The sequence below is a fragment of the Sarcophilus harrisii genome, chromosome 2, assembly GCF_902635505.1.
Source record: "Sarcophilus harrisii chromosome 2, mSarHar1.11, whole genome shotgun sequence".
Taxonomy (NCBI): domain Eukaryota; kingdom Metazoa; phylum Chordata; class Mammalia; order Dasyuromorphia; family Dasyuridae; genus Sarcophilus; species Sarcophilus harrisii.
The window spans coordinates 436068383-436080796 of record NC_045427.1 but is presented as its reverse complement, the minus strand read 5'-3'; the positions used below and the strand labels follow the sequence as shown (position 1 = coordinate 436080796).

General features: G+C 42.8%; 1 protein-coding gene across 1 annotated transcript in view; it reads left to right on the top strand.

Moving 5' to 3' along the window:
- Window positions 1–12414, top strand: part of AKNA (AT-hook transcription factor) — a 67667-nt gene that overhangs the window by 8453 nt on the left and 46800 nt on the right. The window contains 1 exon segment of the mRNA XM_031949323.1: window positions 10892–12192. Within this exon segment, the coding sequence (XP_031805183.1) occupies window positions 10892–12192 (1301 nt within the window).

The following is a 12414-nucleotide window of genomic DNA, read 5'->3' as shown; positions in this document are numbered from 1 at the left end:
ATAGTTATTTCAAATGGAATTTCTCTTTCTTTCTTTTCCTGGGGTTTTTTTAAAAAGCTTTTTATTTTTAAAACATATGCATAGTTTTCAGCATTTACCATTGCAAAACCTTGTGCTCCAAATTTTTTTCTCTCCCCCACCCTCTTCCTAATCCAAAATATGTTATACATGTGTAATTCTTCTATATATATTTCCACAATTATCATGTTGCACAAGAAAAATAAGATCAAAAAGGGAAAAAAGAGAAAGAAACCAAAATGCAAGCAAACAACAATAAAAAAGTGAAATTACTATGTTGTAAATATTTCTTTATCTTTTTGATCCAGATTGGTGATATTATTCATCTGGGTAATCTCCAGTATAGAAACACCCCCGACCAACATGTTAGCTAGAGCCCAGCTTCTTAAAGTGTGGTTCACAACTTCATATAGGGTCTTGTAACTGAATGTGAGGGTTTTGAAATGATGATTTATTACCAGTAAATGTTTGATTTGTCTATGTATTTTATATACCTATATACCCGGGGTCATGTAAATATTTCTCTGGTAGGAAGGTAGAAGAGAAGAATAGCTCAGTGTCAAATATGGGATTAAAGCTTTGGCCTTCCTGTCTCCTTTTCTTTCTTTTGCAACATTCTTTTTTTAATTAAATAGTATTTTTTCTCTACTTACATGTCAAGAAAAATTTTAGCATTCATTTTTATAAGATTTTGAATTCCTAATTTTTTCCCTTTCTCTCCTTTTCTGAAGATGGTAGGCATCCATGTAAAATATACACATATACTACCATGTAAAATATATTTCCATATTAGCCACAATTTTAAAAGAGGAAACAGAAAGGAGAAAACAAGAGAAAGAATAAAGTAAATTTTTAAAAATATGCTTTGATCTACATTCCAAGTCCATCAGTTCTTTATCTGGATGTGAATAGCATTTTTTATTATGAGTCTTTCGACTTGTCTTGGATCATTGTATGGCTGAGAAGAGCAGAGTCATTTATAGTTGATCATTGCACAATATTGCTGATGCTGTGTATAATTGCATGGTTCTACTCAATTTACTTTGCATCAGTTCACACAAGTCTTTTCAGATTTTTCTGAAATTTAAAACAGATTTTCTACATACTATACATATTTTCATGGAGGTAGGAATAGTAATAAGATTAATAATACCTTACATTTATATATCGTTTACTATGTGGTAAGCACTTTGGCTAAGTGTTTTACAATCACTATTATCACTCGATCTTCAACAACAACCCTGGAAAGTAGGTGCTATTATTATCTCCATTTTATAGATGAGGAAACATTAAGCAGCTTGCCTTGACTCACAGAGTTAAAGAGTTTCTGAGGCTCTGGACCGAAGGTTCAAATCCTACCTTTAGCACTTATTGACTGTGTGAACTTAGGCCAATTACTTTCCCTCCCTGGGCCTCAGTTTTATTATCTGTAAAATAAAGAGTTTGGAAGAGATGTCCTCCAAGGTCCCTTCCCAGCCTTAGATCTCTGGTCCTTTGGCTTTTTGAAGGGAGACAATGTAGGAGAGATGGATAGGTGAAACAAAAATTGATAATGGAGGAGAGAAGACAATTCACACATGGATATAAATCTATAGACTACAACTCAGGGCGCTGAATGCCATCATTCTTGACTCAGCATAGCTAAAATACCTGGAAAATGTGTAGCTGTGGTACAGAAACCAAGGGGCAAGGAAGCTGCAAAAAGAGTCATCTTTTCTTTCAGAAAAGTACCTATATGATCCCAATGGAGAGATAAAGGAAGTTTTTTCTTCTTTTTCTCCATCCCCCCCTCCTACTCCCCCTCATTTCAGCCCTTTGACTAGAAGACTCCTGAATGTTTTTAATTAAAAGGCCACAGGAGCTCTAAATTAAAGCTTTAAAGTGGAGTCCCTTTATAGCCATAGAATAGAGTTGGGGATGAGGAATAATGGGTGGAATTATAATTTTTGTTTTTGTTTTAAAAAATCAGGTCCTAGGATTCCTTTTTTAATTTTTTTTGTTTGTTTCATTCAATATTTTCCAATTATGTGCAAAAAAATTTAGCATTCATTTAAAAAATTTTTGAGCTCCAAATTTTCCCTCCTTGCTGCCCTTCCCCATCCCTTTAAACAGCAAGCAATATGATATTAATTATACCCATGAAATCATTTAAAGCATATTTACATAATAGCCATGTTGCAAAAGAAAACATACCCCCACTCTCTGAAGAAAAATAAAGTTAAAAAAAAGTATGCTTCCATCTGCACTCAGAGTTCACCGGTTTCTCCCTTGGAGGTGATTAGCATCAGAGAAAATAAGTCTTTCACTGTTGATCATCCTTACAATATTGCTATTATTGTGTACAATATTCTCAATTCACGCTATATCAGTTCCTACAGGTCTTCTGAAACTATTCTGCTCATCATTTCTTATAGCACAATACTCTTGTCACAATCATAGACCACAACTTATTCGGCTATTCCTCAATTGATTGGCGTGTTCTCAATTTCCGGTTCTTTGCAACCACAATAAAAATGTTTGTATAAATAGGGACCTATGATTTCAACCTTGTTGGGGAACTCGTTCTCTCCTTCTGTGTATATTATCAATTCACCTGCTACTTCTAGGGTATCCAAAACTTAAGTGATTTGTCCAGGACTATACAGCTGGTGTTTGAACCCAGGTAAGGTCTGCTTTCTGTCCCCTATATCCTGCTACTTCTCTGAATTGTATATTATTAGTTCTGTATAACAGAGATCCCACAGGGATGCATCTCAGCACGATGGCTGCTTCGAGGTTCTTACAGAGAGGATAACAGTAACCTGAACTCTGCTCTAGCCATCACTGAATCTGAATTCATCAGTTTACAAGAAGGGAATGGGAGACTCACCTAGAGGGGGAAGGGGCCTTGTTTAAGGTCATACAGGTAGTTAAGTAGCCGAGCCAGAATGGGAAGCCAAATTTCTGACTCCAAATTTCAGTCTTTCTCCTACCATTGAACTACCTTCTGCCCACTTGATATGCAGCCCTGAGCAAAGTCACTTCTCCCCTCTCTTTTTCTGTAAAATGAGGGGTTTGAACTAGATTGGTTTCTAAGGGCCTTTCCAGTTCCAACATTCTGAGTTTTGTGTTCTAACATTCTAGCGTTCTAAGGTCCCTTTCAGATCCAATGTGCTATAATGCTGTGGTTCTTTCCCCAGCCGGTGAGAGACCCATACAAGGTCTCTAAGGGGTTAAGATCTGTTAAGTTGCTCGCTCCGTACACACAGACACCCTTCTCGTTCTCTGACGAAAACTTGTAGGAAATCTGCCTGCTTCCTGCTCAGCTTGTGAAGAAAAGGCAGGGGGCGGGGAAGGGGTTGAGGGGCAGAGATGTGGGTCTGTGAGGGCTCCTTTGCTTTGCTGACAGAACGACCTGGAAGTGTGCCAGGGAACCCGGGAGAGATGGAGGGAGGGAGGCAGAGCAAGTTAGAACAAAGACGAGCCGAAGTCTCCTGAGAGCGGGACCCGACTGGGGAGTCCTCGGGACTGTCCTGGGCAGAAAGTGGTGAGCACAGAGGGGTCCGGGGAGCTGAGGGCTGCAGCCCTTTGGGGTCAGAGTTCCCTAAAGGACAGAGGGAGAAGCGGATCTCTGGAGGAAGGCTGTACAGAGGACATATACAGCAGTTGGGTGATGGATATAGGAATCCTTGTCTCCATGTGCTGCCCCTCCTTCTCCCCTTCAGTGTATGCACTGGTGGGGGGGCTGAGGGAAGGAATGGGTAAGGCGCTGTGAATTTCTAGGGGTTACATCAGCATCCAGAAAGGAGGCAGTTCAGCTCCGGGGATGCAGCCAGCGGGGCTGTAGTCATGAGACCTCAGGGTCCCGGCTGGGAGGGTGGGCCAGTGGGTGGGGCGAGGAGAAGCTAACTCTTAGCAGAGCCGTGGCTAATCTGAGCTCTGACCCAAGAGGCAGAGACTGCAGCTCATCCGACTCAGCCCCTTGTCAATGAGAGGGTCATGGCTTGAGACTGCTTGAGATTGAATCCTAGGTTTCCGTTCTGAGTCTGTTTGGGCTTCTGGAGATTTAAGTCCCGGAATCCAAGGGAGAGGAGAAGTGGGCAGAGCCATTTCTTCCCTTCTCAAGTGAAAACGCTTTGACTTAATTGTTAGAATGGAGCTGATAATGGGGATTGATGGGAGTGGTGAATATGTTTGGGTTGGTGATCCCATGAGATTGGGCACAGTGGTGTTGGACTCAGATTTACTCCATGAGAAGCTCATGGGATTTGGGAGAAAGTCCAGCATTTCTTGGGTGCTTATTTGGTCTCATAAAACCATTAAGTCTTGAAATGAATAGAGTATGGCCTCTAAGTGTTGGTATCTCTCATGAAGAGATGACTGTGTGTCCGTCATAGGGCAGTGGATGACTTGTAAGAGTATTATCAGGTGGCATCTCTATTTTATGTCCTCTGGGAGTCGAAATAACTCAGGTACCAGCTGATGTGACTGAAGAAGATTCAGTAATTAGGAGTCACCACTTACTGTATGACTTTGGACAGTCGCTTTAATTTTCTAACTTATATTTCCCCCCCCCATAACCCTTTTTCAACGTTTTAGAGCTAGATAGGAACTTAAGAATCATATTGTTCAACCCTCTCATTTTATAGATGAGAAATGGCAGAACAGAGGAGTGAATGAACTTGTCCAAAGTCTCATAGCTCCTCAAGGTCATAGCCCAGTTTTGAGCCTTGGACTGGCTTCCTCAAAGGTGTGAAGATCAAATGAGATAATAGGTGTGAAATTCCTCTGAAAATGATTCTGAATATCCAATATTATAAGTATATACAGATGTATATATATATACACACATAAGATTATTATACTCTAGGAAGTATGAAGAATAAGATTATAAAAGAAAAAAATTTCTCCCCCTCCATGAGAGACCTGAGTACGACCTTTAAAGATAGCTAGAGAAGATGAAGCTATCCCAGATAATAATAGAAGCTCCATCATTTCACCATAATCTGCCAGGGCCATATGTCCATGGTGTCAAGGATGAAAACAGGCCAGAACAGTGTCTTGGAACAAATGTAGGACCTGGGGACTTAGAGGACTCTGTTGGTCTATGAAAGGGTAACCACAGATGACTGATGCTCTCCTCCCTGTAGTCAAAGTGAGATTTCTGTCCATGGTGACTCATCCCAAGTAACAGGAAGTTCCCCTTTTTACACACTTGGGCCTTGTGATTGGGTAAATGGTAACTGAGAAACCACATTGAAAAAACCCAAAGAACCTTACTCTCCAGCTGGCTTCCTGGGGCCCCTCCATTTAATGCTTTTTTTTGCATGGGGAGAGAAGTGCCACACCTAAATCTTCACAAAGTGGGTGCTCCAATCAGAGGCACACCTATACTAAGAAACTGGGCCAGTTTGATACTCTGGGGACTGGTGGTGGGAGTATACCACCATCGTGGGCTGTTTACCTTTGTGAGTTAAATAGAGTCAGTATTCACATTTTATAGCCAAAGATTTGTATAAAACAGATCAAGAACTATAGGGTTTAGAGTCAGAAAGAATCTTAGAGAATATCCCATCCCAGTCCTTTACCAGTATTAAACAGCTAATAAGAAGCAGAACTTTGACTTGAACTCAGGTCCACTGGGGCCACTGTTCTCTGCTGCTCTCCTATTAGGGAAAAAGGAAGGGAATTTGCATTTACATAGCTAAATGTTGTAGTTCAGTCATGTCAGCTTTGTCTGATTCTTTGTGACCCTCTTTTGGAGGGTTTTTTGACAAAGATACTGGAGTGATTTGCCATTTCTGCCTCCAACTTATTTTAACAGATGAGGAAATAGGAGCCAACAGGCTTAAGTGATTTATCCAGGGCCACACAGTTGGTGTTTGAGGCTGGATTTGAATTCAGGTCTTCCTGATTCCAGATCCATTGCTCTGTGCCATTGACTGCCTCTAGGAGGGAGAGTTTGACTCGAGACTTTCTCCAAACTTTTGAATTCATTCGACTTTGTGGATACTTTGGAGGCTGGGCAGGGCTCACAATTAAAGTAGTGGAGAAAGGTCAGTACAGAACTACTTCTGGAGAGAAAGGGTCTCCAGGGAGCTGCAGAGCCTGAGAAGTTAGTGTGTGACTGGGACTACAGGCAGGCTGACTTAAAGGGGTTGGGAGGAAATCCAGGCTCACTGTCAGCAAGCATTTATAAGCACTTGCTATGAGCCAGACTCTGCTAAACATTACAGAGACCCGCAAAGGCCAAATGACATATAGCTGCCGAGCTCCAGCACTGGCAGGGTGTGCCTGGGAAAGAGAGCTGGGTTTGGAGGCAGAGCACCTGACTCTGACGCTCATTTATGCCTCTGGCCCTCAGTTTCCTCATCTGTAAAATGAAGAAACCTTTGAGATGCCTTCAGGCTCTGAAGCTATGATCTTAGCTCTCTACCCTGGCTGCAGCCTTAACCTTTTTTCCCCTGGAGACTGTGTGTCTCAAGGTCTTTCTCTTCACTCACTCCTTTTTAGTCCTAAATATCTTAGAGATTTCCTCCTTAAAGACAAAACTGAATCTTTTAAAAGGCACATCTGGAAGCATTGTGGAATAGTGTGAAAGCATTGGATTGGGAGCCAGAAAAATGGGATTCAAGCTCCCAGACTCCCTGCTCTAAGACAGACTTAGCATGTAAGATAGGAAAAGTCACCTTACTTCTCAGGAGAATTCTCTTTATATCTCTCTGTAAAGTAAAGGAGTTAGATTAGACCAGCACTTCTCAAACTTTTTGGTCTTAGGACCTTTTTTTATGGTTTTTTTATTCATTTTTGGTGAGACAGGTTAGGTGACTTGTCCAGGACCACACAATTAGTAAATGTCAAATATTTCAGGCTGGATTTGAACTCAATCCTATTGACTCCAGAACTAGTGCTTTATCCACTGTGCCAACTAGTTGCCCCTCTTTTATACTCTTAAAGATTATCAGAACTCCTCTCCCCAAAAACTTTTGTTTATATGATTTTATATATATGTGTGTATGTATACATATATGTGTGTATGTGTGTGTATATATCAAGTTACCAAAATAGAAATTCAAATGTTATTATAATAAAAGCAGTTTTGACCTTGAGGAGCCTGTGAAAGAGTTTGGGAGGCTTTCAGAGAACTGCCGCTCTAGCTGGTCTCTAAGCTCCCTTCTTGTTCTAGTGCTCTGTCTCTTAAGTAGTCTGATCTTTGGAGCACAAGTTGTATCAGTTAGGATTCCTGCCGGAGCTCTCCAACGCTGCCTTCCAGCCCATCCATGGAATAAAAGCCATTTGGCCACTGAATACTCCTGACTGATGTCATGGCCCGTGACAGTGGAGTCTGTGTCTCCAGCTGCTCCAAGTAGAGAGTGATAAGTCAGTGCTGGGAGCTGATCCACACTTGCAGCTGCCTCCTCTGACCAATTTCAGCCTGGCCCCAGGAGGGAAGAATGATGTGAGGGGGAGCCTACCTGGCAGACCCCCAGGGAAGGGGAAGCCTTTGGGCTACTGTTTGGCCTTATTTACTTCCCCTCATCATTCCCTTTCATGCTCAACTCACCCTCTTTCCTTTTTCTCATCTATTTTGTTTTTTGGTTGTTTTTTTTTTTTATTAAAAAGTGTGCTGGAAAGGAAAAGAGTCTGGGAGGTTGGAAGAGCTAGATCTGCCATTTTGGAATCATGAGTGGATGGATGCTTTCCCTGCCCTAGTCCTGTTATCCCACCTGTAAAATGAGGAATTTGGACCACACCAGGGTTTCTTAAACTTCCAATTTCAGGAATTGGTACAAATCCATGAGGTTGAGTGGGAAAACAGTAGGATGAGAAGTCAGGAACACCCGAGGTTCCATGTGCACCGCAGTCACATTCTGTGTGCTCCTGGCTAAGTCACTCAGCCTCTCCCAGACACTTTTACTTTTCTACAAAATGGAGATAATAACACCTACCTCGGGATTGTGGTGAACATCAGATGAGATCATGTAAAGTGCTTTGTACACCTTAAAGTGTTAGATAAATGTTAGCTGTTATTTTGATGTATGGATACTCAAAACTTTTTGCTCTCAAAAATCCTTAATTTTTAAAATCACCAAATTTTTAAAAATACATGTTACTTTTCCTTCCCCTTACCTACCATGTCCACTCATGACCTTCTCAAAAGTTCCTAGTCTCCTAAGCTGCTTCCAGTCACTCCCTTGTGGCTGTGAAAGGTGGGAGAGTCTCCAGTAGAGAATTTATCCAAGGCATGCTTTGGGTGGGGATATACTTGACTAGAAGATTCTGAAGGTCTGTTCCAGGCCTGATGTTTCATAATTCTACATTCTTGAGTCTCTTCTAGTACTAACATATTATAATTCCACCTCTTGGGTGGTGGATAAGCACAGCTCAAAAGACCACCTCCTCTCCAAGGCCTTTTTTAGTCCCCCCTCTTTCCCTTTCAAAATCACTTTTGTTTTTGGTCCAGACCTGGAATTTTCATTGAGATAAGGGGCTCTTTTTAACAATATAAGCTAGCAACTCTTTTTTCCCCCTAATTCATAGTTTTAAAATTAAAATTAGTCTTGGTGCCTAGGACATTGAGAGATTAAGTCACTTAATCATACAGCCAGCCTGTGTCTATGGTAGAGCTTGAACGTGAGTCCTTATGACTCTTAAGTAGTACAGGTCATTATTACTCCACTATGCCATGCTATCTTCCATTTTTTACTTATGTTTACTTATCTCCACGTGTTACATCCCTTGCAGAAGCAACTAAACAATTTGAGGGAGAAGAGAGCATGTTGAATGTCTCTCTAGCTCCTATTGCCTTATTTATAGGTACCAGTAGCCTGCACATTTAATAAATATTGTTTATTAAATTTGTTATTTATTAATTTACTTAATAAATAATAAACATTAGTAAATATTTGTGGAGCTGAGTGGACACCATTTTTAATTTTATCTTTATCTTTAAATTTACCACTTACTGGGTAAACCAGGAGTGCCTTTTCTTTGTCCAAGATTTACCTTACTTATAATTCTGGGTGGGGTAGTGATTAGAAAGCTAGCCTGGAAGCCAGAAAAACCTAGATTCAAATTCCATGTCTGATATAAACAAGTTTTTTGACCCTCACTTAATCTCTTGTGTTCTAGATAATTATGTAACATTGCAGAAAAAAGTGTCAGCTTGACTTGGTAGAAGGAGTTAAGGAAACTCAAGGAAGGACCTTGAGAATTCCTTTTACCAGGGGAAATCACAGCTCCTTTTCCTGTCTACTCCCTGTGCTATCCTTATCCAAATCTTAAATCTCTTGTTCTTATGTCTCAAAACTTTGTGAAAAGTTCTCTGTTGAAAATAGTCTTTTTATTTTAGGTAGTGAGGGGTTTTTCAATTCAAGGAAAAAGCTATGCTAGGGACTACTCTGTAAGACAAATGCCATCAGTTCTAAATGCCATTCTAGGTAGGAATGGTATTTAACCAAAGGATTGTTTAAGAGATCCCTCAATGAGTCAGCTATGGGCTTGGAATCAGGACAACTTGGGATTAGAAACTTCCTCTAACACTAGCTGTGTGAACCCAGACAAATGACATAATCTCTCCGAGCCTGTGAAGATATATTATCTGTAGTATTTACCTCAGGTGTTGGCAAAAGTATACTGGTCAATGTTTAATAGTTGGTTCTTCCCCTCAAAATAAATATGTGCAACACAATTTTAAGTTTCATTTGCATTATGAACATTTTTTTTCCATCGCTTTCTTAATTCTAGAAATCAATAAAAACAATAAGTCATGAATGATTTGTAGCATTTACTGATTTCCCAGGTGCCCGTGTTTATATTAAAAATCGGCTTTTGAAAGTCAGTACAAACTGGTTTCTGTACAACCCTGCTGATCAAAACCTATTCTTTAAAGCTCCTTTAAAACATGTTTTTTTTAATCTATTATTGTTATTAGGTAAATAAATATTTTCATTTGAAGTGGGGAATCCTTGTAAGCATTAACATTCCTTTTTCGTTGTGTCTCTCATGAAAGGAGACTGACAAGAAAAGTTTTATGACCCCTCTCAAGTCTAGAGGGACAGTACTGAAATGAAGGGCACAAGTGACCTTCCCTGTCCACCCTCCCCCCTTTCAGGGCCTCCTTCATCACTATACCAAATATGGCCAGCTCAATGCTGCTAGCTTGTGTAACCGTAGGCAAATCCCTTCTTTCTTGAGTTCCACTTTCCTTCTCTTCAAAATGAGGGACTTGGTTGGATTAATATTCTTTTTTTTTAAATTTATTTACTTTTTTTTAAATTATAGCTTTTTATTTACAAGATATATGCATGGGTAATTTTTCAGTATTGACAATTGCAAAACCTTTTGTTCCAACTTTTCCCCTCCTTCCCCCCACCCCTCCCCTAGATGGCAGGTAGTCCCATACATGTTAAATATGTTAGAGTATATGTTAAATACAATATATGTATATATGTCCATACAGTTATTTTGTTGCACAAAAAGAATCGGACTTTGAAATAGTGTACGATTAGCCTGTGGAGGTGGATTAATGTTCTTTAGAACTCCTTTATTTCTAATGATCTATAGCCACTGAGAAAGAGAATCCTATTACATGCTGAGAAATTGTCTCATTACCCTCTTCACTTTCTGGAGGAGGAAACGGGGTTGATGCAACAAGGTGGTTTAGGTGCGACACTGAACTTGTGATAGGATCTCTGTTCATGTCCTGACTCTAATCCCGCTTGCTTATAAGTCAGGGAAATACCGGCAACCTCTTTCTCAGACTCAGTTTCCCCATCTGTAAGATGGGGATAATAATGCTTCTGCTGAGCCCTTATCTCACAGAGCATTATAAAGGAAACATTTTGTAAGCCTTAAAGCACTCCGATAATGTGTATCATTACTGTTATTCCAGATGATGAAAAGGAGCTGGAGGCTGTAGAAAGCCAAGGAAGTCCCACCTGTTCTCTTTATGGGTCCTCTCAGCAAGACCTCCGGCGTGTCATGGCTGAAGATGGACTGTGCAGAGCCAGCAGGGATCTCCTAGAACTGCAGAGCCCCGAGGGCCCCAGTAAGCACTGCCCGCAGCGGGTGCACAAGCGCCGCTTCAGCTCTGACTACATCAGCCCTGCGGATCTGGGAGGGATTCAGGCCCCACTGGAAGGGCCACATTATGGTCGGGAGGGGGACAGGCTCTCAGGCCCACCTGAGGTCGGTCTGTACCCCCCGGGGGCTCCTCCGGGACATGGCCCAGGCTCCTTGGGATCGGCAGACAGCACGTCTGAGAGTGTGGGCCAGTCTGGGGACGGCTCCGAGTCCCCCACCCATTCCTCCCTTGGGCGTCACCTAAGACCCAGTTCTCCGGAGTCTGCCAACAGCACCCCTGAGAGCACCGGTCAGTCTGGGGACAGCTCGGAGTATCCCTCAGAGTCAGAGGCTGCTTCATCTGTGGGCGAGACCCCTCTGAGAAGGCCCCCGGCGGAATCCTCCCCGAGCAGCTTTCTAGGCCTTTTGCCCCCAGAGGGACTGCCGCACACCCCAAGGGCTAATGGCAGAGCGAGCTCTGGTGATTGTTATGAGGAGTTGCCTGGTAACTTCCTGAGAGCTGTCACCCAGACAGGGTCTGCAGCCTCTCAGGACCTGTCAGACCCTGACGCCCACATGCCCCAGAGTCCTTCCCGCACTTCGGAGGGGGAAGAGTCCAACTCTTCTTTTCCATGGGGGGGACCCCCGCCCTCAGACCAGATCCCCAAGCCCAAGAAGGCGTCCGCCGCCCTGCTTCGTTCCCAGTCCAGCGGTTCCTTCTGCCCCTTCAGTCCCCCAAAGAGTAGCGCCCCAAAGAGGCCGAGCCAAGCCAGAACTCCCCGGCAAGGGAAAAGCGTGCCTGCCCACTCCTCCTCGTCCGAAGTCTCCAGGTATGGCAGGGGCCAGCTGAACTACCCACTGCCTGACTTCTCCAAAGTGGAGCCCAAAGTGCGGTTCCCTAAAGACGAAGAGAGCTACCGTCCCCCCAAGGGCAGGAGCCCCTCCAGGCTGCTGCAGGGCTCCACGAGGCCCCTGGTCTTCAAGTCCCCCGCTGAGATCGTGCGTGAGGTGCTGCTCAGCAGCGGGGACAGCTCCTCTCAGAAAACCTCTCTCCATTCCTACCCACTGGCCAAAGTGCCCAAGGAATTCAAGACCCCTCAGCAGGCAACCGAGCTGGTACAGCAGCTGCAGGTAACCCCTGGCCTGGGGGGGGGGGGCGGCGACTACATGGCCAGCAGAGTCTCGGGGTCCCACAGGAATGAAAGGCACCCCTCGGGTCCCTTCCATGACTAATATGCCACTTAATGATCGGGACTTGAAACAGGCCACATTCTGAAGGCTGGGGGTGATCACTTCCATCTGGGTTTGTGTCCATTTGGTCCCATGGGATCCTTTTTATAACAAAGGAAAAAC